At 46.0% G+C, this 23,877-nt stretch overlaps 3 protein-coding genes across 28 annotated transcripts in view; 1 reads left to right on the top strand and 2 right to left on the bottom strand.

Annotated features, from left to right (window-relative positions):
• The window catches only part of NASP (nuclear autoantigenic sperm protein), a 53,035-nt gene extending 45,652 nt beyond the window's left edge, over window positions 1-7,383 (top strand). For all 5 annotated transcript variants that reach the window (XM_070609759.1, XM_008521550.2, XM_070609760.1 and 2 more), the window contains 9 exons: window positions 3,369-3,448; window positions 3,841-3,926; window positions 4,038-4,111; window positions 4,477-4,665; window positions 4,779-4,945; window positions 5,674-5,730; window positions 5,820-5,897; window positions 6,589-6,717; window positions 7,195-7,383. In XM_070609759.1, coding sequence (XP_070465860.1) covers window positions 3,369-3,448; window positions 3,841-3,926; window positions 4,038-4,111; window positions 4,477-4,665; window positions 4,779-4,945; window positions 5,674-5,730; window positions 5,820-5,897; window positions 6,589-6,717; window positions 7,195-7,275 — 941 coding nt within the window. In that variant the 3' untranslated portion in view covers window positions 7,276-7,383. The remainder of the gene's footprint in view (window positions 1-3,368; window positions 3,449-3,840; window positions 3,927-4,037; window positions 4,112-4,476; window positions 4,666-4,778; window positions 4,946-5,673; window positions 5,731-5,819; window positions 5,898-6,588; window positions 6,718-7,194) is intronic.
• On the bottom strand, window positions 407-13,150 carry CCDC17 (coiled-coil domain containing 17). Of its 13 annotated transcripts, none has more exons than XR_011537384.1 (13): window positions 12,353-12,955; window positions 12,106-12,268; window positions 11,810-11,893; window positions 11,601-11,719; window positions 11,212-11,322; window positions 10,855-11,000; window positions 10,678-10,775; window positions 10,309-10,539; window positions 9,936-10,146; window positions 9,753-9,863; window positions 9,140-9,468; window positions 7,495-7,658; window positions 407-2,433 (listed from the first exon to the last, which is right to left on the bottom strand). XR_011537384.1 is itself a non-coding variant. In XM_070609761.1 (13 exons), the coding sequence occupies exons 1-13, from the start codon at window positions 13,003-13,005 to the stop codon at window positions 9,373-9,375; spliced, it is 1,821 nt and encodes a 606-aa protein (XP_070465862.1). In that variant the 5' UTR covers window positions 13,006-13,150; the 3' UTR covers window positions 8,646-9,372. The 13 variants fall into 13 exon arrangements, 7 of the variants coding, with proteins under 7 accessions (XP_070465862.1, XP_008519778.2, XP_070465864.1 ...); XR_011537388.1 differs by having other exon boundaries at window positions 9,753-9,859; XR_011537385.1 differs by having other exon boundaries at window positions 10,309-10,512.
• A 2,229-nt stretch (window positions 13,151-15,379) lies between these two features.
• Window positions 15,380-23,877, bottom strand: part of GPBP1L1 (GC-rich promoter binding protein 1 like 1) — a 53,155-nt gene continuing 44,657 nt past the window's right edge. For all 10 annotated transcript variants that reach the window (XM_070609777.1, XM_070609782.1, XM_070609779.1 and 7 more), the window contains 5 exons: window positions 20,660-20,800; window positions 19,797-19,955; window positions 18,203-18,327; window positions 17,158-17,260; window positions 15,380-16,272 (listed from right to left, as the gene is read on the bottom strand). In XM_070609777.1, coding sequence (XP_070465878.1) covers window positions 16,120-16,272; window positions 17,158-17,260; window positions 18,203-18,327; window positions 19,797-19,955; window positions 20,660-20,800 — 681 coding nt within the window. In that variant the 3' untranslated portion in view covers window positions 15,380-16,119. The remainder of the gene's footprint in view (window positions 16,273-17,157; window positions 17,261-18,202; window positions 18,328-19,796; window positions 19,956-20,659; window positions 20,801-23,877) is intronic.

The following is a 23,877-nucleotide window of genomic DNA, read 5'->3' as shown; positions in this document are numbered from 1 at the left end:
GTGTAGGATTATTGGTCTAATTGTGATTCAGTTTCATCAAGATGTATAAGCCTCTAATTAGTAATTACGTAATTGGCACGTCTGACTTGAGTTGTACTATCATTTGAGGATTCTACTGTCTATAAGGTTCATCTAACATTGGTATTAATAAGCACAGGTATATTCCAATTAATCATTATTACTTAATATAATTGCCAGACTACTTCAAGAGTTCTCTAAAGTTTTAGCTTTTCAAAGACCCATTATTAGTATTTGCAGCTCATTCTGGTAAACTTCCTTCTACCTATGTGCAGGTCCCTGCACTCCAGCCAGCACAGACATGGTAACCAGAAGTGTAGCACCATTGGGCTGCTTATTGGGCTCTAGGAATTCTTTATGAAAAAAACCACAGAACTGAATTTCTCAATTTTTTAAAAACTCCCATGTCTTGATCTTTAATGATAGTGAGCAAAGATAGTGAAAAGCTCTGCTGGCTCTCTCAAGTTGGATTTTGAATAATAAGCTATAGTAGAGATGTCATATTTCTCCATAGTTTGTTCAAAAACTGTTAAGTTGGATCACAGCATTTTTACAACTCTCTCAAATACATTAATATTATGTACTAGGTAGCATTATTCCAATTATAGCAATGCAGGAATTGGAGTTTAGGGGTTTTGTGACTTCCTTAGGACCAAATAGTAAGTCTGTAGTACTGGCATCCGACCATAGATCTGACTTGAATGTATTGTCCTTCCCAAGCTACTTCACACTGAGGAAGGCAACTTTTACATCCTCTCCCTTAACCTACCTCTTACCAGAAATTTCCTAGTCACGCTTTTTTAAAATTACTTACGTAAGTCCTAGGAGTCGTTAGTTGCATTTTTTTTAGTGTGTGTGCTAGGTGCTGTTCTACTTATAAAAAAAGTGCAGTTTTCCATATTTTACAGATGAAGAAATGGCAGAAAGAGGTAAAGTTGTTTGCCCTAGTCACACAGCCAGTAAGGGCCGGGGGCTACCCAGACCATCTGGCTTTAGGGCCCAGGCTCTTCCTTCCAGTGCTTTTCACTCTTTCTGCGGCAGTACTAGCCTGCAGGAATCTTGCAAGTGGTTTTCTCTTGAAACCCCATTTCCTGCCACCTCTTGGGCTGTCCATATCCCTTACAAAGATAACTGGTCTGGTCTTTTCTAATTGTCATGCTAGATACGATTGGTAAGTAAACAAAATTTCAAACTTTTAGGCATAAAGCTTGCCCCTGCTCAGATTATACTGGTCAAACTGTAGTGGTTACCTGGCTTCATCCTCTGGGAGTGCTGGAAAAACCAGAGAAGGAACAGATTGCCTATAAGAGTCATTCTTGTTTGCACTACTCTATGTGCCCATGTTTTGAAGAGGCTATGAGATCAGAGAAATGGTATAAAACAGTGTTACCCTTTCTCTGAAGGATGGTAATATGCATACCACAAAGAAGATTCCATTTTCGAAGCAGCTCCAAAAATATTTTAGCAGATCTCTTTACTGAGGATATCAGGGCGTTTCCTTAATACCTGGGTACAGGTTACCAGGTTGGAAAGTGTTGTTTTAAAAGTAATGACTTTCTCATTAACCCAGCTTCTTCTCCATCATTCTTGAAGGTAGTGCAGATTCCTTAAAAGAAACCAGTATTTTTCTCACACTTGACTCAAATTTGATGTAAAACTCCAAATAATTAGATAGTCTATGCCAAATTAGATGTCACCTTCTGGCATTCTTGTATGAATAGGAATAGATAGGAGATAATTAATACAGAATAACAATAAACATTTTGTTAATTTTTCCTGCAAATTCGGAAGAATGAGGTGTTTTTTTGGAGGTTTATTATGAGAAATGCATAGGTCTACTTTACCTGTCTTGCATATTCTCCTGGAGGGTGGGCTTCATCGTCAGAGTCGGTAAAACCACCCATCTAGTCTAATGTGAAGGAACTAAGTACGCAAACCACTTATCAGTTTGGGCATGGAAGGATAATGGTGTGTGCTGGTGGATATTCAGAAGCACTAAATTACATGGTCAAGGGGAGAAAAGTGAGTTAACTTGATAAAACAGAGGTTAATTGCTTGTGACTTGTAACTGGTTCTTAGAGGAGGACTTTAGTTTGTCTTACTAATTTATAATATATAGGAATTTTCTGTGCCTGTTCCCATCCAGAAGCAGTAGTGCTAGAAATGATAAAAGTCCTTTAACCTGACTTCATGGCTCTAAGGCCTAATTTGCCATATTTTAAATTCCCATCATAGGTTGTTAGGAGCCTAGTTGAGCTCTTGTGTTGGCGTTAACAATGCTTAATGATGGGGCCGGCTCCCTGGCATAGTGGTTAAGTTTGCATGTTCCGCTTCGGTGGCCCGGGGTTCGCTGGTTCAGATGCTGGGTCAGGACATGGCACCGCTTGGCAAGCCATGCTGTGGTAGGCATCCCACCTATAAAGTGGAGGAAGATGGGCACGGATGTTAGCTCAGGGCCAGGCTTCCTCAGTGAAAAAGAGGATTGGCAGCAGTTAGCTCAGGGCTAATCTTCCTCAAAGAAAAAAAATACTTAATGAAAGATGGCAGAGGTAGGCACACTATACTCAGTTCATGAATTGTTTGTATCCCCAAAAGCCCACTTTAGTCACTTGACATTGTGAACTTTAAGTGGTGTATGGAGCTATTTATTAGCAGCCTGTCCTTAGAGGCAGTTGACTTGTGAGTGTATGCCAGTATGACACAATGTGTCAGTATGGCTGCAAATTTAACATGGTACTGGACTAGAACAAGTGGTTGTAGTGGTGCTCATTCAAATTCTGTACGTGCTGGAGCTGGCTGGAGTCTGTGGCATGCTCATGGGTGAGAGTTGGTAAGGGCTATGCTTTTCTCTCCACGGTTCTATTGTGGGAAGGCTAGTCTCTTAGGGATTCTTGCTCTGAATGGACTGGAGTAATTTAACTTTTGGTACTTTCTCAACCTATTAGGATTATCTAACAAGTGACTTAAAGACACCAAGAACGTTGGCTGAGGCCTCCAACTGCTGGCCGAGCAGATGGGAGCTTCTAATGAACAAGAGGCAGCAGCTAATCTTTCTTGATCTGAATGATCCAGATTGACTTTTAGAAGAGAAACACTCAGCCTTTTGGTTGTTGAAGGCATGAACCATAGACACTATAAGATAACACAATCTAAGTCTAGATTAGACTTGAATTAGACTGCAACCATTGGCTTTATATTTAAATCCAGTTCAGATGTTAACTGACTTAGCTTAGTTAGCATTTGGCCTTCCTACCTCAGAATATGGATTATTTTACCGATGTTTATTGGAATCTCTGACTAGTCAGGAGGTATCCTTAGTATTCTCAATACTGAGGAATTTTTGCTTGCAGAAACTGAAGGCTCAGAAGAGGAGGATAAAGAAAATGATAAGACTGAAGAAACACCAAATGATTCAATTCTTGAAAACAAGGTAAATTACTATTTGTTCAGTATCATTGTTAGTTTTCTTATTGTAGGACTGGCTTACTAGTGTAGCTGTGGTTATTATAGATAGCTATTTTTTAGTTAGGGATTGGGGACCCTTTATTTATGCCTAGAATAGATAGATCCATTTGACCCTAACAGACAGGACCCAACATATCACTGTCAAATATCACTGACATAAGGTGATGACTTGGGATACAAACTTGGTAGGAACCCATTCTGTAGGTTTTAGGGAGAAAGTCCAAATTTTGAATCCTATATCAGGGTTTGTTTGTTTTCTAAAGCCGTACTAAATTATACATTTAGATTTGTAAAAAGATTTATAAAGATGCTTGTCTTGTACTTCTGCCTAATACCAATGGTTTGGATACACTTCAGTCTCTTCAAGAAAATGAAGAGGAGGAGATTGGGAACCTAGAGCTTGCCTGGGATATGCTGGATTTAGCAAAGATCATTTTTAAAAGGTAAAACTCTTGGTGCTTCTTGGCTCAGGGTGGGAGCTTGTTGGTTGAAAACAGAAAGCAGTTAGGGGTTGGACAAATGCTCTTATGGTTTCTGATCACCTTTGCTTCTAGGCAGGAAACAAAAGAAGCTCAGCTTTATGCTGCGCAGGCACATCTTAAACTCGGAGAAGTCAGTGTTGAATCTGGTAAGACATCTTCTGTTTTACTCTCCTCTAACCCCCACTCTCCCCCCGTTCTTCCTCTGATTCCTTAAAATCCAGCTTGATTGATCATAAGTTGTGGGCTTTTGCTATAAAAGGACAGTAGGTTTGGGTTCTTTATACTCCCTAGAATAACGAACGATCTCTTCTAACTGATACTCTAACCGAAAGTCGTTCAGTAGATTTTCTTAGTTGTTTTGAAATTTTTTTTTGTAGTCAGTGGTCCTGGAGATGGCTACAAAGAAAAATGAAATGTAAAATGGGGGAGCCTTCCTGCAGAATGGTCTGAAATTTAGAATTACTGTATATTAATGCTGTCTATTGCTTGCTGTCCTTTTTCTCTTGATTAGAGAATTACGTCCAAGCTGTGGAGGAATTCCAGGCATGCCTAACCCTGCAGGAGCAATACCTGGAAGCCCATGACCGTCTCCTTGCAGAGACCCACTACCAGCTGGGCTTGGCCTACGGGTACAACTCTCAGTATGATGAGGCAGTGGCACAGTTCAGCAAATCTGTTGAAGTTATTGAGAGGAGAATGGGTGAGTGACCATGAGCTGTTTTTAAGATCTTGGTGGATCCAGTAATTGACAAGGTAAAAAAATGGATCCTTTTGTGATAACTATTACTGATCACTTCAGCCTGTTCTTTGTAGCTGTACTAAACGAGCAGATGAAGGAGGCTGAAGGATCACCTACCGAATACGAGAAAGAAATTGAGGAGCTGAAGGAACTGCTACCTGAAATTAGAGAGAAGATAGAAGACGCAAAGGAGTCCCAGCACAGTGGGAACGCAGCTGAATTGGCTCTGAAAGCAACTCTGGTTGGTTTGGTTTCCTTTTAAAGTTTTGATAACGGCGTGTTTGATATTGTTGAAGGTATCATGGTATTAGTGTTCCATTTGCTAGAAATTTTAGTCATGACTTGGTTTCTGGGGAGTTGGTGGTCAGAGGAAGTGTGGGAACTTATCTAATTATTCCTATCAAATACTGTAATGCTTAGGAGAATACACTCTGGAGCCAGACTGTGTGGGTTTGAATTCTGTCTCTGCTACTTACTATGTGCAACCATGGGCATGTTATTTAACATTTCTTTATTTAACATTTATTTGCCTTAGTTGACTCATCTGTAAAATCGGGATAATGGTACCTGTATGTTATATTTCTGACAGTAGAAGACAAATAATATTTGCTTACAAATGAAAGCTATTATTTCCATCTCTGAGAACTCCTCTGTATAGGTTAGTGAGATATTGAAGGCTTTTAACCCCAGATTGCCTGGTTCTGCTTTTGGCTGCTGGAATGTCAGGGAGCTTTCTGTCCTGCTGATGATGACAGGATATGGAGGGTTTAGTTTCATGTCTACGCTCTGCCTGTGCTGGGGTCGGGGGTGGCAGGTGCAGGTAGAGGGGGTGCATGATGTTGCTACTATATGGAGGACACTAGTATTTGAGGTCTTAATCTGTTGTTTGGATGGTGGGCACTTGCAGGACTGTGGATGACCTAGTGGGTTTTATCCTGGGACCCACTTGGCGTTTGTCATCTCTCACAGGTGGAGAGCTCTACTTCAGGTTTCACTCCTAGTGGAGGAGGCTCTTCAGTCTCCATGGTGGGTATTCAGGTGATTTTTTGTCACTTAGTATTGGGCCTCAGTGTTTTTCTCATACACATTGCTAACAAAAGCTTCCTTCTTGCCAGATTGCCAATAGAAAGCCGACAGATGGTGCTTCCTCATCAAATTGTGTGACAGATATTTCCCATCTTGTCAGAAAGAAGGTAAAACTACATGCAGTTAGTTCTTTTGTGTCTTCTTCCCAGTGTGCTTTTTTCCCCCCTCCAAATGATACATGAGGAATACCTTTCCTCTAGACACTCCTAATACTTGGCGCAGTAAGACATTCATTTTGTAAAGGTGGGGAGGATTTGTGAGTGAAGATAGTTTTCACTTGAATACCTCTTGTAGCACAGCTCTCCTGACTTGTTTCAGCTCAAGGACTCTCAGGAAAGCTGTGCTGAGGATTGGTCAGATCCTCGGAGGAAACCCCGCTTTTTCTTGGGCAGTAGTTTAGTCATTCAGCAGCAGGCCTGCTGATACTTAAACTCCTGTGAGTCTGCCTTCTGCCTGTGGTTGCAATAGTTTTGGGAGAGTCTCACCTCCTGTCTTGTTTCCTGACTCAAATGCAGGAATTCAAACATGCGTTTCATTATTATTCAGATCTGCTTCTCACCCCTACCCGACCCTTCCACTAGAGAGGCTGAATTGGTATGCTGGGGCAGACCAGTTCATTCTGCAGAGAACAGGTTGGCATCTGCCTCCTGTTGCTGGGGAGAGACCCCTAGAGCTGTGAATCCTGGTGGTTAGGATCTTTGCACCATGGCTGGGAGGGGGGTGTTAAGGAAGTGTTTTGCAGTTGTCTTTTTAAAAACATTAAGCACATTTGTGAAGCCTTCACAATTATATCTTTAGAGGAAACCAGAGGAAGAGAGCCCCCGGAAAGATGATGCAAAGAAAGCCAAACAAGAGCCGGAAGTGAATGGAGGCAGTGGGGATGCTGTCTCTAGTGGAAATGAAGTTTCAGAAAACATGGAAGAGGAGGTGGGCAGTTAAACAGGGCTTGGACTCTTGCCTCATTTCCCCTTGTTCTCAGGGCCTGGGGCTACCAGTCCTCCCAAGTGCATGTTCCCCATCTTGAACCTGTTTGGATTGCTTGAGTGCAGCCTCATAGAAACAATGCTTGTGCAGGACACAGTTATGGTTATGGACAAATGGAACCTATATACCTACCACAATCCCCTTCTGCACGGATGAGGAGGCACTTGATCAGCAAGACCATTGGGTCACTTCTGCTTTCTCCTTTCCATGTAATGAATGAACAATGAATGGCTCTGTCAGCCCTATGACAGAGAATTTAGGAAACAGCCTTATACTTGGTCATTGCCATGTAGTGTAGGGAGCAAAGCAGAGTTTGGGGGTTCTGTGTTTACTTCCTCTGACTGAAGCCTGCTCAGTTGTAAAAGATAGAATGGGTGAAACTAGGGTCACTTATGCCCAGGCTCCCTGTTTATCTTCCAGGCTGAGAATCAGGCTGAAAGCCAGGCAGCAGTGGAGGGGACAGTGGAGGCCGGAGCTACAGTTGAAAGCACTGCCTGTTAAGAGAGGGAACAGAGCCTTCCTCCTGAGGGAAAGTGTTTTTGTATATAATGTATTTTTTCACTTTTGGGGGATTCTTTTTGTATAACTTCAATAAAGATTGTAAGCAAAGGTTGAGGCTTTGCTGTTTTTTTTCTTAAATATTGGCTGAATCTGTGCCTTGGAGCACTCTGGGTTTTGTGTAATGGCCAAAGGTACTTTTTTTCCTGTTCTCTTACTGACCTCTGTGTTTGAAGTTCTAATCCAAATTCCTGTCTGATGTGGAGGTGATGAAGTCGGGTGGCTGTGGCCTTTGTCTTCCACTGGCGCTCTAGTGTTTCCATGTTAAACACTTGACTGAGCCCAGCTGTCTTGCAGAGCTTCCGTAGTGCTGTCCCTGGTAGGGGCTTGCTCTTTGGTGCTGATACTGTTCAATGGACTTTGACTGTGAGCTGATAACAGCCTCTAAGGCAGGCCTTGGGTGGTACCTGTCTTTTATCCACTTAGTTTCCAGCTGGGGCCATAATCCTGTCCTGGTAAAGAACTGAAGACAGCTTGGGGGTGGTGAGTGATCCTTGAGGAAAACTGGTACGCTCATTGTAGAGAATTGAGTTTTCTGGTTTGAAAGTGGCTGAAGGACTGACTGATGTACACTTGGGATGAGATTGGAAGAATCTGTGGGGAGGCTGGCTGGCTGAGTTAATATTTGTTATTTTCTGTACAGAAAGGTTGAAATATATCAACACTTGGAATTGTTCCCCGTCTGCAGTTTTGACTTCTCAAATAAAGATGCTAATACAAAGCTCCTAGTCTGGACTGGTGTTTAAAGATCTTACAGCAGGATCCCGGGCTGTCTGGAGTATTTCAGAGCGGGATGTGGAGTTGAAAGGCAGAAACTTGCCCAGCAATTCTGAATGCCCAGTCCAAAGGTGCTGGTGCTCAGGGAACTGGCACTAAAGCTATGCCAGTGGGCCCTCTCTGATGTCCAGGACTCAGGGCTAGTGTGAGACTCTGACTGAGCTGCCTCTGACCAGACCCTTAGTTTAAGAGCTTGCTGTGCACCAGGCACTGTTTGGATCTGAATTCTAAATGGTGCCTGCCCTATAATACCCACGGGGATTTAATGATTGTGACACCCACAGGGCTACTTTACTGCACTAGACAGACAGTAGATTAGAACTGGCTGTTTGAACATCAAGTGCTGGAGGCAGAGGGAGCTCTGCTGACCCCCAAGCCAACCCCATTTTTCAGGGTTTATATTTGTTTCTCTAAATACGAGAGAAAATAGTTGGAGTTTTTCTGGACTAGTTACAGTAACTTGTGGCTGCAGGATCTTTGGCTTTGAACTTCCCTCCTGAAGATGCCATTGTGTTGCATGGTTCAAATCCTGAGGCTTTTTTATTCTATTTTTATTTACTTTTTTGGTCAGGCCAACACAGTCATGACATACTTGACTCCCAGGCCTTTGACCTTTGGTTGACACTGGGGTCTGGGCCAGGCCCAATATCAAATATCAGCTACAGCTCACATGAAGCCCCGCCCCGACTTAAGAGGAACATTATTGGGTCCGGGCCCTGTCCTTGAATCTGTAAGTCTATAAGGCTTCTTGGATGTCCTTGAGGGTTGCCTTGAGAAGCCTGGAAGGATGGCCTGAGGAAGCTTGAATTTGAATGAAGAAGTGTGGTAGTAAGACTGGCTTTAGCAAAAAGACATGTGGGAATGAGTTTATCAAGTTCCTTTAGCTGGAATTAAAGAGTGCGCCCTAGCCACCTTTCAAAGAATTTCCTATGTGCCAGGCAGTATTGTAAATACCTGGCATTCATTTAATTCTCACATCAATCTGTTTACAAAAAAAAAAAAAAAAAACAGGTAAGGAAAGGCCACGTACTTGTGGAAGGTGGTAAAGCTGTGGTTGGAGCTCATATTTTGTGCTCATGTCTGCTGTTTGCTGGACTCTCTGTCAGAACATGATGGAGTAAAGCTGCAGGTTTGGGAAGAGGCCTCAATTTAGGCCCTAGTCCTATGCGTGTTAAGCTACTCATAGCCACGTTCTTCTGGACTCAGAGCCAGTGGGGGTGCGTGAAAGCCACAAGGACCCAAACCCTCATCCCTCTCCTTGACTCAGCAGCCGACGGGCTCTTCTGCAGGAGGAGGGGGATCAACAAAGCCAGCTCTTGGGGCAGCGGAGCTGGCTCCCAGTGAAGATGAGCTGGACACCTGTGGAAGAGGGAGGGCGGGTCCTTAGCAAAAGGTTTATGTAGTGGTTAACAGCACAGGTTCTGCAGTGGGACTGCCTTAGAGTCTTGACTACTGTTTGTGAAGCAAGTTAACCTCATTGTGCTCTGGTTTCCTTATCTGTTTACATAGGACCTAACTAATAGGATGTGTGAGGGTCGCAAGTTAATCCACAGAAAGCATTTGGTAGTGACTTGGTATCGGGGTCAACAAAGGCTGGCTGTTAACCACACCTGTGGTGTCCCTAGCTCTAGTTGGGCCCTCACCGGAGGTGGGTACTGGTACTCGTGGGCACTTGCTGGATTGATCTCTGCCAGTGCCTGGACAGCTGCATCTCTTGCATTCACCAGCCGCAGAAAGAGCTCAGCCTGACCTACCTGGGGAGAGGTGAAATGGTACTACATCTGTACCCTGGAGGAGTAGACCCAGTCCCCATCCTCCACACTCACCTGGGGAATACCATTCAGCTGCCCAAGGCTCAGGCTGGTGTCCAGAGGAAGGGCTCGAAGTGGGAGACGCCAACGGCCACTTAGCACCCTCTGATCCCGGTCAAATAGCACCAGTGAGGCCCAGGCCTTTGGCTGCGGTGCCCTAGCCCAGGCCAGGCCCTGTGAGGCCTGTAGCTCACAGACCAAGGCCACTGACGGTGACGGTGGTAGTCTAAAACAACCAAACAGGTGTCAGAGCCAGAACTGGCTGTAAGTGCTAGGACTTGGTCCTCGGGGCCAGTGGCCTTATGTACAGATAAACAAACTTAGCAGAATGAGGGACAAGCCACAATTGTGGCAAAGAGCACCAAAGTCATAATCCCCATCTACTGACCTGGGTACAGGCTGCCTGCTGGCAAGGATGGCACAGTTGCCCATGGGCCCAGGAGCTGGAGGCGGGGGCAAGCAAAGGGCTGGGGGCAAAACTGTGGTCCCTCCTGTATCCTGTCCATCTCGTGCCAAACCAGTCGTTAGTTGCACCCAAATCCAAGAAGCCTCAAGGCCCCGCAGGAAGTCGTAGAAAATGACCAGGCCAGCTCTGGGGAACACAGTTCTCAGTGCACACCTACACACACACACCCCAACTCCTCTCACCTCCCCGTCCTCCAGCCAGTTCCCCAGCCCTAGCTAGCCCAAGTGGGTATCCTTAACCAGTGGTAATGACGAAGTCACAGAGGATATCAAAGGATGAAGCAGGCCTCACCCGGGGTCGTAGGGTGCAGGGCCCAGAACGTCAGATGGGGGCAGGAAGAAGTGTGGATCCAGGCCCAGGTTCCTGGTCACGGTTGCAGGAAGCTGTGGCTGTGGGGGAAGAGTTGACCCCTCCAGAAGGCCTCCTGGGTGCCTATGCTCCCCCCGCCCCCAACCCCTGGGTCCTCACAGCATTTTCCGGACCACCCAAGAATAGGCCGCCTGTCGAATGTGGAAGCGGTGGCAGAGGGGGAGCCACTGGCGGCGGGAGGCGTGGGGGATCTTCCCTCCTCAGGCGTGGGCTGGGATTGGCCACAAGTCCCCGCTTTCCGGGCCCTAGGTGCAGGACGTAGCAAGTAAGTGGGCTGAGAATACCCCTTCCCGGAGAGGCGAACCCCCACACACGGACACCTGGAGATGCGCGTGGACAAGCACGGACGGGGCGCAAACACGCGTCTCATTCCCCATGCACAGTCCCTCTAACCCTTTCCTCCAAGCCCAGCCTGCAGGGGAGGGCTACACGGCGTGGGACTACGGTGCCACTGACCCCAGGGCGCTGCACCTCCGCCCCTCTGCAAAGTCAGGATTTCTGCCTCTAGGCGCCGGTTTTCTGCCTCCACTAATAGAAGTTCCCCGGATGCGGCACCTGTCCGTCTTCCTGCGATGAACAAATTTTACTTGTCACCTCTGACCTCTGGTGACCAACTTGTCCGGTTCTGAGCAGCTCTCCAGCCTTAGGACTCTCTGGACAAGCTGGACTTGTCACCTAATATTCTAGCCACTGCCACAAAGACCACCCAAGTGTTCTACCTCGGGGCTTTTGCTTAGGTGGTTCCCACGCCAGACACCCTCGCTTCCCACCCTTCGCCCTTCTCTCTTCCCAGGACTAAGACCACCGCTTCTGAGAGGCCTTCCTGGCTGGCCCCTCCTGTTCACCCCTGCGGGTCCGCGACCGCTGAAGCTCCAGGGCTGATGCCTCCACTTGCAACTGCCATATCTGGCCCAGAACGCCGGGGTCCCGGCCCCCGCCTCGAATGTAGGCTTCACGCAGAGCCCTAGGGAGTAGGGGACAAGAAGGCAGGCAGCGTCTTTCCAGAATTGATCAGAGCTTCACCCCATGGCCGACCCCGGGCCCCGGACCTCACCCGATCTCGGCAGCCAGAGTCCCTGGGTTGGCCTGTAGCACCGGACAACAGAGTTCTGCCTCTCGCGAGGAGTTCAGCCGGGTGCTGGGGTCGGGGACAGCGCGCAGAAGCTGTCACTGATCCAGACCTGGCCTCCGGCAGCCCCGCCCCTCCCCGACCTCACAGGCGCGGCCATCCAGCTGAGTCCGGACCGACGCCTCGCGCCTCCCGCCCCTCCCCGGCCCGCCCCCACAGGCCCCGGGCCCGCCCCCACGCCCGTTCCGAGACGCTCCGGGATCCCGCGCGCGGAGTGTCACCCAGGCTCGGGTAGTAGCTGCTGAACTCGCGCCCCTAACTCCTCTAGAGCTCCCCGCGTTCGCCCGGCCTCTGCTCGGAGTTCTCGAAGCTCCCGCTCCAGGCCGAATAGGCGTGATATCCCGCCCCGGGTTCGGGCCAAACCTTGGAGGCGCCGGCTCAGTTCTGCGGGGGGAAGGGACCAAGTCGACCGGGTCCGAGTAACCTCAAGGCAAAGGGCGAGCCCCTAGTCTCCACCTTTCCCCTCACCCTCGCCGCGTCGCTCCAGGGCCCGGCTCTGTGCCTCCGTCTCCGCCACGCGCCTGGCGTGAGACCCGTGCAGCGCCCGCAGCCGCTCGCCTGGGCTCCCAGCAGCTTCGGAGCTGGGGCCCTGAGTCGGCCCCTCTGACCTCCCGGGGACCTCTGTTATCTTGGGTCGCATTTCCTGCAGGTACAGCCGCAGCCCCTGCACCTGGAAATAACGGTACCCCGCCATCTCTAGGGGTGTTGGGATGGGTAATCTGACCCACGCATGATGTACAGGTTTGGAGAGGATGCTCAGTTTCCAGCCTGTGGGGAACACCGGTGTACCTCCTCTGTTAGCCTCTTCAGAGCCGGTTTGCTGGCCTCCTGCTCTAGGAGGCCCTGATGTTCTTGTGGCACAACCTGGGGACACGGCGTGGGGCGAGGAATCCTGAGAGTCATGGTTGCTTGAATACCCACCCATGGCCATGGAAGAGGCCCCTTACCGCGGGGCCCTGTGGTTCAGTGGCTTTTGAGGGCTGTGCTCCAAGTGTCACCTCCTGGGTCAGACGGCCAATGCAGAAGCGCTGAGTGTGGGTGGCCAACAGGGCCCAGGAGCGGAAAACCATGTCACAGGACCCACAGGGCAGGAACCCTGGCTCCCCCAAGTGAGAGGCCATGGGATGGGACCCCTTTCCCGACACCAGCCAAGACCTGTAGGAGACAGGAGAGAGGGCTGGGGAAAGGGAGAGGAGGATGAAAGACAGAAAGCCAGAGGCAGCAAGAAAGGCCAGGTCTATTGTAGCTTCAAGATCGAGTTTATGTTTGGGGAGGAGCCTTAGCTCCCTGGGCAGCAACTACAGGTCCGGGCAGATCTGGAGGACGGGTGTGGAAGGCTTGGTCACCTTTGGGAGGAGCCGTTGGCTTGAAAAAATAGCACGAAGTCTGTCCCACTTCATTTCATGAGCATGGGCAAGTCTCTAACACTACACCTTGTTTTCTCAGCCTGTATTAATAAAACAAAGGGGAACAAACAGCTGCCTCCTAGACCAGCTGGGCCCGCATGATGTATTCCATCTCTGGTCATTTAATAGCCTCTGGCAGGGAAGTGTTATGTTCACTGCCGTTTTGCCCAAGTAGAGGTAACACGAGTTAGTGTCATTCTCCATTCCAGGGAACACCTGGAGAAGAGAAGGCAGTCTGCCCCTTGGGGCGTTCTGCCTGGAAACCATGTCTTTCCCCTAGGCTGAAATGCTCTTCCTTGCACTGTGCCTCCCTGGAAGCAACCACAGCTTTTGCATAGCCAAGTCACACTGAGGCTAGTGGTCTGCCTCCCAATCCCTGACTCCTGGGGTTTTGCCGTAGAGGGAGGATAATCAGCACAGCCTGAGGAATGCAAGTTCTGGGCGGACGGTAATTAATCTATCGGAGGAGGGAATCAAACACAGAAAGGCACCCCTTCACTTGAGACCGGCCAGGGCCCAGGCAGGCCCTTTCCTGCGGGCAAATTTCCCCACCACCTCCCGAAAGACAGGCATCTAACGGAGGTGCTCCCAGCTAGCTCCATGTTTCTAAACAAGCACCGTTTTCGAAACAACATAGGGACTTACGGGAGCCGCTCCACCACTGGAATGTAAGGCCAAGGTACCCCCAGCAGCAGGTTCCAAAGAATTTCAAAGTATGTGATCTTAGTCTAGCTTAATTCCAAGTGAGGAAAAAGGAAAATTTTTAGAAATTCGTTCTAAGAAAGCTAGTAAGTGGCAAAGCCCAAGGCCAAACAGGTGGAATCTGTCTCAACCTTCTTCTCATTTCCAGGTTAATACTTTTGCAAGTTAGTTCATTTTATAGTATTTCATTGATTCTAAAATGCACATTTTTTAACAACACTGAAATCAGGATTCACAATTAATGGAGTGTCATAAAATTAAATAGCAAGTTTCTTATTCTTGGTACATGTCTCAAAATATATTGAATGAAATGAGTTCTAGTTCTTACTGCTCTATCTCAACCACTTCCACAGTTTGCACACGGACTGCTTATACCACGAGCAGGAGGGAGTATGGCAGACAGGCGCTCTGCCTTCCTAGCCTTTAGAATCTAACCTAGCAAATGTGATGCTGGTCGCTCTGCCTCTAGCCTCCATCCTCTGGAGCCCACAATACAAGTTAGTTATCTTTCTAACATGCTATCAGGCCTGTTACTCCTCTGCTTGTCTCCCATTAGAGTATGATCTTGGACTTCTATATCCATTAGAGACTATGTACTGTAGGGACAAAGAGTGCCAGTGTCACTAAATATTTGTTGTTTCAATAAACGTCTGCTTTTCCAACAGATCTCGGCCTAAGTTTTTTTTTTTTTTTTGATGAGAAAGGCCCTGAGCTAACATCTGTTGCCCATCTTCCTCCTTTTGCTTGAGGAAGACCATTGCTGAGCTAATGTCTGTGCCAGCCTTCCTCTATTTTGAATGTGGGATGCCTACATAACATGGCTTGATGAAGAGTGCCAGGTCCGCACCCAGGATCCGAACCCACGAACCCTGGGCTGCCAAAGCAGAGTGTGTGAACTTAACCACGATGCCACTGGGCCAGCCCTAAGCTTTCATTTTTAACGTGTTTATTCTCCTCTGTACTAGGCTGGGCACTCCTCGTATCTCCAGAGCCTTGCACAATGCCTGGGACACACAAGAACTTGGGAAGTATTTGTTGAATGAAGAACCCTGCCTCCTTCACTGGTCAGCCAGCCAGCGTTAGCTCTAAGCCTTCCTCCCTAAGTTCTTATTTAGCAGGGAAATTGAGGCACAGGCCTTCCTTAAAATATGCACATTGTTAAACACACGGGCAGCGAAAAACAGTTTCAGGAAGGAAACTTGGGTTTCTGATTTTATTACTGGTAATTTATTGCACAGGTTTTTCTGCATTGAAAAAGTATCTGCTGTAAGGAGAAACAAGTGGGTCTGAATTCAGATTTCCCTCAGACTTCTAAAAGCATTTCCCCTAAAAAAGAAGCCATTCATCTAATTTTAAAGAAAATATATTCTTACACAAGACAATCCAAACTGATGCAAAATATTTATTCCAAGTTAGTTATTTTATGCAGTAGTTTCCCCTCAACAGACTTGTGATAACCACTTCTTTTAAATCTGTAAATAATGTTATCAAAATAATCTTAATCTTTGAAATCTCACAAAAATTTATATTTTACAATCCACCCTGAATATCAAGGCTGCAAGAATAACACAACATTTTTCTATATCCAAATATTTTACAGCTGTACCCAAAAAGGAAAAAAAAAAAAAAAAAGAAACCACATATGCTTGGTTAAGGGCTAACGTTACCCGAGCAGCCAAAAAGAAAATAAAATATCCAAATTATTAGCATTAATTTAATACAATTATAACTTCAATAGTCACTTTGTCATTGACAATGATTGCTTGAGCACAGGGGTGAGTGCCCCAAGGGCTGGGGGTAGAAGCTGCTGCTGCAGACCCGCGTCTCCTCCACTCTGCACGGCCAGCTCCCACCTGTGCATCGCCCCATATAGACTGTGTGTGTGTGTGTGTATTTTAAAAATCTCTCCCACCACACAAACTTCTCTCTATTAAGCAGATAACAGGGAAGAACAACAACGAAAGCTCAACAAGCCAACTGCTCTCTCTTTGGGATAGGATTATTTCCCTTGTGCACGAAGTACTCAACAACAACCTAAGAAAAGGAAAAGAACGCTTTCTCCTGTATACTCCCCAAACACACAAGCGGAGTTTACTGGCACAGACTGAACTGTAAGCACTGATATGCCTACTTCCAGGCATCGTCATCGGATGTTTCACTGCTACTGGTTTCCGTGTCTGAGTCCTCAAACTCTGCTTTACAAGTGCTTCTCCAAGGGGAGAACAGGCTGGAACTGCGGCTCTGCAAGAAGCCATTCTTCCCAAAGCCGTTTCTTCTCAGCTGTGGTTAGCACGGGAAAGAAAGAAAAAAGAAATCAATAACTACACTGGCCCATGGGACCCAGGAAAGGCCAGGCCTCCATTAGATTCTAGGCGGAATAAGGGGGAGGGCCCTTCTAAGAGACTGAAGATTTCTTAGACCAGTGCTTTTCAAACTCTAATGTGCAAACGAATCATCTAAGGATCTTCAAAATGCAGATTCTGATTCAGTATTCTGGGGTAGGGCTTGAGATTCCCTAGTTCTGAGAGTTCTTAGGTGAAGTCAATGAGCGGGGGAAGAGCGCTGAGTGGCAGTCTTTATGTCGGCCTGTACCTTCTCTTTATAGGACTTAACACAATTGCTCTTTATGCTTTAAATAGGTATCAGCAGAACATCAGCTGCATGAGGTTTCCAAAGACCCCTCTGTCTCGTCCACTGCTGTAAACCCTAATATCTGAGAGTGCTTGACTTGGAGAAAGAATCCAAGCATTTGTTAAATAAATTCAAATAGGCCATCTGACTTCTTGGCTCTGGCCAGAGGACCCGCAGGAAACCCAGGCCTGGAGGCATAGGAGGGTGAGCCTGCTCCCCGAGAGACCCAGGGCTCAGCTCCTAACTCTGGGGCCCAGCTTTGTGATTCTGCTAAGAGGTTAGAGCTTCCAAGATGAAAGAACATACTTCTTTCTGAAATCTGCTACCTACTGATGTGGTTTGTCTCCACCACTGAAGATTCCCATTGCTCTGGCAAAATGAGATGCTCCTCTCTCTATGTCTATTATGGCAACTTATTTTATACTTTCTTGTTCAATGTCCTTCTTCACACTAAACTTAGGCTCCCAGAGGGCTATGACTGTCTCATTTCTCTCCTTGTCATTAACTGTCTTCCCGGGAAGGGTTCTGACATACCTGCTCTGTCTTCATGTGGAACTCTCTGAGCTCATCCTCTGTGAGGGGAAGGCAGTTCTCATCATTTTCAGGATACTCCTGCCATCCCATTGCTTTCAACAACCTGGTGGAGGCAGGTCAGGCAAAGAAAATAAGACACCTTTAAGCATAAGTGGGAAGCCCACAACCTTCCAAAGAAAACTTTCCTGCCCAGGGGAATGGTATCCACTCGGATATTAGAGAAGAAACTTGGTTTTTCTTTTCTCCTCACTGGGATAAGGTTTAATTATGGCTACTTAGGTGCTTCTAATTAAATGGAGGATCTCCACAGTTGAGACAATAAGAGCTATAGAGAAGAGACAGTAGAAGCAGCAGAAAATACGCCAGCAAAGAGAGACGAGCCAAACTGCAAAGCCCTCTCTGTCCCAGAGACAAAACAGAGGAAGAAATCTCCCTTTTCTTTCTTGTGAGCAGATTAACACATCTCCACATGTACATAAGTTCTCTTTCAATTTCATGGCATTGTGGACTCCTTCATAATCTTGTGATCTTGCTGACTCCCAAAGTTCCTCTGGACAGAAGCCTCCTTTCAGAAAGGTACTGCCATGCTTGGCAGGCCTCACCTGTCATTCAGCTGCCCAGACAGCTGGCTGCTCTATGTTCAAAGCCCTCATTTAAAGAACAAGCTCCACACATGGGGGTCTCACGCCTCCCAAGGTCCCCCCTTTAGGGGGTCCTACGGTAAGTGCTCACTTGGGCCAGGAGGGTCCCAGGGGCCAGCACAATAGTCTCAGATCCCCTCTCTCCGCTCCAACTGGAGCCATAAACTGAGCCTGAAACTAAACTACATGAAAACCTTGGAGAGAAGAGTGTGAGAAAGCTAGCCGAGTCTCTAAAGCAGCGCCTAGTGGGCAACAAGCCAACCTGGAGCATACAGAGAACAAGTTAACGGTGCTTGTGGGCACGTTTCTCTGTATGCTGGACTCAATCTGAGACGTCTTCTTAAGTATCTTCAAGCTCCTTGCAGGCCGCACACAGCATGCCCTGTAATCCAATCCTCTCTCACCTGTGCTCTGCTTCCAGTGAGTGTGAGAGGACCTCCCCTTCCTCCTCTACAGGGAGTGCAAGACCATTCTGATGACAGCCTTCCCCTCCATTTTCCTTTGGTTCAGGAGTGCTGTTGTCCTCCAGCTGCAATAAGGAAAGGAAGGACACACTTAGTTAATGATCTTTTGGGGTAAGATAAGCAATCTACAAGATTAAGGAATCCTAATACAGGAAAATGCTTTCCAGAAGAAAATCTAACCCATAGGTCTTCCCCATTTAAAAATGAGGACTTGGGGGCTGGCCCTGTGGTCAAGTGGTTAAGTTTGGCAAGTTCAGCTTCAGTGGCCTGGGTTTGGTGCCCGGGTGTAGACCTACAGCACTTGTTGGTGGCCATGCTGTGGCAGTGACCCACATGCAAAATAGAGGAAGACTGGAACAGATGTTAGCTCAGGGCCAATCTTCCTCAAGCAAAAAGAGGAAGAATGGCAAAAGATGTTAGCACAGCGCCAATCTTCCTCAGCAAAAAATGAATAAATAAATAAAATGAGGATTTGTTCACTTTGCTAAGATTTTCAAAGGATACCAACCGGCCACCATCTTAACTTCATATCATGTCAACTGAGGCAGAAGCTACTAGATGCCTGTGCGGTATCAATTCTCTATTCTTCCTTACTGACTTGGACTAAGGAACCAACGCACTCAGCTTTAAAAAGTTCACTCCCGTACAACTTCCTTGCAGCTAGGAGTGGCCATTTGACAGCTGGCCAATGAAATATAGGTGGAAACTGCAGGTGTGGCTTTGAAGAAAGCATTTAAAAAAGGGGCAGACATCCCTTTTCAGGTTTTTGGCTCTCTGTCCTTTCCCTAACTAGAATGTGAACTGGAAGCCCAGAGGTGCACAACTATCCTAGTCCAAGGTAACCAAAAGTTACAAATTTCCTGATGATACCAATGAGCTGGCATGACCTCTTGGACTGTGACCTCTAACCTTCCTGGTGCAGAATACAAAAACTCTTGTTTGATGGTTCTGTTGGTCAGATTTTCTTATATTGCCACTAAATATAATCCTAACTGACAAAAGCTTCTGTAATTTTTCAACTTATTTTTTTTAAAGATTGGCGCCTGAGCTAACAACTGTTGCCAATCTTTTTTGTTCCTTTTCTGTTTTGCTCCCCAAATCCCCCAAGTATAGTTGTATATTTTAGTTGTGGTATGTGGGATGCTGCCTCAACATGGCAAGATAAGCAGTGCCATGTCCGTGCCCAGGATCCGAACCAGCGAAACCCTGGGCCGCCGAAGCAGAGTGCGCAAACTTAACCACTCAGCCACGGGGCCGGCCCCTGTCAACTTCTTACAGCACTGACCAATTCAAGACTTACTGGCAGTGCTGGCCTGTTTAAGAACCCTGACTCCCAACGCAACTATCACTGAAATAAGCCCTAACTTGAAATCTGCTGAAGAGAGGATTACTCACTTCATAGGCTGTCACTCCTACAGATAAATCTCTGTACATTTAAAAAACCTGCCATATCTTTCTCCCTTCAGAAGAAAAAAAGCGCACACATAACAAAGGAAAACAGCTAAGTTGCCCCAGAAAAACCCTATGCGCTTACGTCCTCCAGCTTGTCACAGTCTCTGCTCTCTGAGAAGTCTCCAATCCGGTCATCCTTCAGAGTCTTCAGGAACTCGCTCTTCCTGTCGGTAGTTCGGCGGGTCAACTTGGTCAGACGAGAGGAGCTGATCTCAATCGGAGGAGTGGTGCTGGAGGGACTCTAGGCAGATATCACAAATAGGTTGCTCCTGACAGCAAAGAGCAAGAACTTCCAGATTCTCTGGGTTACTTTTTTTTTTTTTTTTGAGGAAGATTAGCCCTGAGCTAACTACTGTCAATCCTCCTCTTTTTGCTGAGGAAGATTGGCCCTGAGCTAACATCCGTGCCCATCTTCCTCTACTTTATATGTGGGATGCCTACCACAGCATGGCGTGCCAAGCAGTGCCATGTCCGCACCCAGGATGTGAACCAGTGAACCATGGGCCGCTGAGAAGCGGAATGTGCGAACTTAAGAGCTGCGCCACTGGGCCAGCCCCTATGGGTTACTTTTTTATGGTACTGATTTCCAGAATCTGGTAGCCTATTTATCATTCTGTTTATTACCAAAAATAAACTATCCTTTTCATTTAAACAGACTTCACCTTTGCAGAGTTTTTATGGTTACGACTGGACAGCTTATACAGATACCGGTATAATGCCAGTCTAACACAGGCCAACCTTGGTGTACCACACGGCAACTGCCCCACCCTGCTACTGCCCATCTTTGGATGCTAACAGGAATCACCAGTAAATGAACGAGTCTGAGCTAAGCACAGCTACAAAAGAAGTGGAGTTAGAGCAGTACATGTCACACCACATATCTTAGTGTAAGTAAATGGGAAATGGCAACTTTAGAAAAGACTACACAGCTTTCTCCTCACTCACCTCTTTGGGAGAGCTTAAAACTGTGCCACCAGCCAGTACTACTGGTTTGGTTACAGAGATTGGACTGGTAAAAGCAGACTCCCGGCTAGAAGAAAGGGATCCTGATTTGTGTTCCATTCTGTTAGCTTTCCATGCACTGGGCTACATGGGAAGAAAGAACAAATCAGTCAGAACAAGAAGCAGACAGAAGCTCAGCTAGTAGGATCATAAAGTAAAGAGTGAAACGGTATGTGGGAACATGAGTTCCCAGAACTTACCTGTCTCAACATGTTTGGGAGGTATGTAACCTCTTTGTGAGGTTACACACTTGAAGGAAAAAGGCAGACAGGAACCAGAAGGGCCATGGGATACTGATAGGTACTTCTCAGAGAGAGAGCTCTAGTTCAATAAGCTTGGAAGATGCTGGGGTGAATAAAATTCAACAGGTTTCTTTCTTTCTTTTTTTTTGAGGAAGATTGGCCCTGAGCTAACGTCTGTTGCCGATCTTCCTCTTTTTCTGTTTTTGCTTGAGGAAGACTGTCGCTGAGCTAACAACTGTACCAATCTTCCTCTATTTTATGTGAGATGCCGCCATAGCATGGCTTGATGAGCACTGCTATGTCCACACCCGGGAACCGAAACTGCAAACCCCAGGCCACTGAAGCAGAGCGTGCAAACTTAACTGCTATGCCACTCTGCCGGCCCCTCAACAGGTTCCTTTACTGTGCTATTTCTCAAAATATGCACATGTGAATTTGAGAGGCAGATATAATATGTAGCATTTTCCAAACTTATCTGACCCCAAAATGTTTTCTTTTATGGTGTGTTTGTTAACCTCTGATGTAATCCAGTACCCTTAAAAAAAAAAAAAAAAGAAAAAAGGCACATCAGAAAAATGCTGCTTTCCGGGAACTTCAATGGCAGGGGACTAATTCCAAGCCAGGGTGGGCAATGTGAATGGCTGGACAATCCCAATTTAGTCCAGAGGCCTTCTTTTGCTCAGCTTGTGGGGTGTGGGCCCATTCTGTCATTCTGCCCCTGGCCCCAACTACGATGGCAGTGTAGTATAGCTGGAATAATCCTTTTCTTTTTTTGAGTCAATCACACTGTTTCAGAAGAATAGGGAAGATGAGGCATATGAATGGAGTGAGGCTAAAGTAAGGGAAAAATGTCCATTTTCCCAGAATGAAACAATTAGAACTAAGAGACTTTCAGGACAAAGGAAGGGTCTGAGTGAAAAGAATTTCTTTCTTGGTATTAAAGAGGATACTACAGGCTTCAGGAAGAGAATTAACTATTTACCATGAACCACATGCTTGTCATACGGTTTTATTTAATTCTTAACCCATTCAGGTATAATTATTATGTCAACTTTTTACAGAGAATGACTCTAAGGTTAAGTCAGTCATGCAATTTGTCCAAGGTTACTCAGCCAGTATGTGACATTGTTTTTTCACAATGCCTCCAAAAGGAACATGCAAGCAGATAAGAGATGCAATGACCCAACTGGAATGGAGATTGATTTCTTTCTTGCACTGATGAAAATCTAAAGATAGGCTGTTTATGTCAGGCTAACTATCCAAGATGATAGTTCCCTAGTGGCTTCCCAAAAGTTGGAGAGGGTCATCAGATGTCTTGTCTTTAAGACTGCCAACTCAGGGCACAAAAACACTTGGGTTTCTGCCATAGTAGAACCAGACAGTGTTACCTGCAACAGGATACTCACATCTCTGCCCAACTCTATTCCAACTTAATCTTAATTTTCAGCTAACTCAAACACTATGGTATAGCTGGCTGCTCAATGGAGAAAAACATTATGCCCCGCACCCCTTTTTATTAGAGGCACTACCTATGTGGAAATCCACTAAAGTAAACCAATATCAACCATTGCTTTCTTTTTAAAATGTCCTCTCCTTTCCTCCAGACTCCAAATCAACCCCAATACTCTCCACCTCAGTTGATCTTGCCTTTTCCTACTGGAGTAAGTCAGAAGTCATTGAATCCAAACTTTCCCCAATTCTTTCCTTTGCACCTCAAGCTCCTTCAATAGCTTCCTCCTCCCTTTCTACCATTCTACATCTGTTCATTCCCTTTGTGAATTTACCATTTATTTCTCCCTTGTGTCTTTAATCTCCTTCCAATTAAGTTCTTCTATTTTATCTACAAACATGCTAAGCTATCTTATTGAACTAAGAGAAAAAAACTAAACAGATTTATTTTCCCTTATATTACTATCCTTTTATTGCCAAACTTTTCTGCATGAGTCAATATCTGCTGTCTTTCAGTGCTCATTATTGCTCATTATTACTTAGTATTTAATTCCCTGCAATACTCAGCCTCTATCTATCCCCATTTTAATAAAATAATTCTTTGAGTAAGTAAACAAAAATCTTGTCCTCATATTATATTCCAAGGCCAGCTCTTAAGTATCTGTTTTTGGAGAATGAGAGACTGCTCGTTACCCATCTTTTTTCAACCTGTCCCTCTTTCCCTTCTCAATTCCCTGATACTTGACTCTCCTTAGCTCCTGAATTCTTCCCAGTCTGTTCAGTGGATGTAGGCATTCTCCAAGGTTCTAGTCTCAGTACTCTTCTTCTGCTGGAATCTGTTCCTAGGTGAACTTCATTAGAAAAACTAGTTATTTGTAACTGTTTGTTTAAATTGCTAAAATTATGTAAAACTGTCTCTCTATCCCTAGCCTCTCCTGAGCTTTTACAAAGACCTCCACGATTTGGCTTTAGTCTTACTTCCCAACTACTAGCTATATTTAACCACTTGTCTTCTCCCAAAAGTGGCATGTTTTGCCTCCAAATTTTGGGGGTAACAATACTCCTGCCTGGAATGATCACCTACTTGCTCTCTAACAAACTTCTACTGTTTTTGCAAACTACCATTTACTGACTACTTAGGATGTGCCAGTAATATATTCCGAGTACTTTCAGAACTTCAATTTTATTCTTTTACCACAATTATATGACAAATGATAATTAGCTCCAATTTATTTATTTAAAGATTATATTTTTCCTTTTTCTCTCAAAGCCCCCCGGTACATAGTTGTGTGTTTTTAGTTGTGGCATATGGGACGCTGCCTCAGTATGGCTTCACGAGCGGTGCCATGTCTGTGCCCAGGATTCAAACTGGTGAACCCTGGGCCACCGAAGCAGAGCATGCAAACTTAACCATTCAGCCATGGCCCCTCCAATTTACTTTTAAGGAAACAAGTTTAACAAAATTAAATA

The sequence above is a fragment of the Equus przewalskii genome, chromosome 2 (genome assembly GCF_037783145.1).
Source record: "Equus przewalskii isolate Varuska chromosome 2, EquPr2, whole genome shotgun sequence".
In the NCBI taxonomy this organism is placed as follows: domain Eukaryota; kingdom Metazoa; phylum Chordata; class Mammalia; order Perissodactyla; family Equidae; genus Equus; species Equus przewalskii.
The sequence above is the reverse complement of the archived record's forward strand: the minus strand, read 5'-3'. Positions and strand labels throughout refer to the sequence as shown.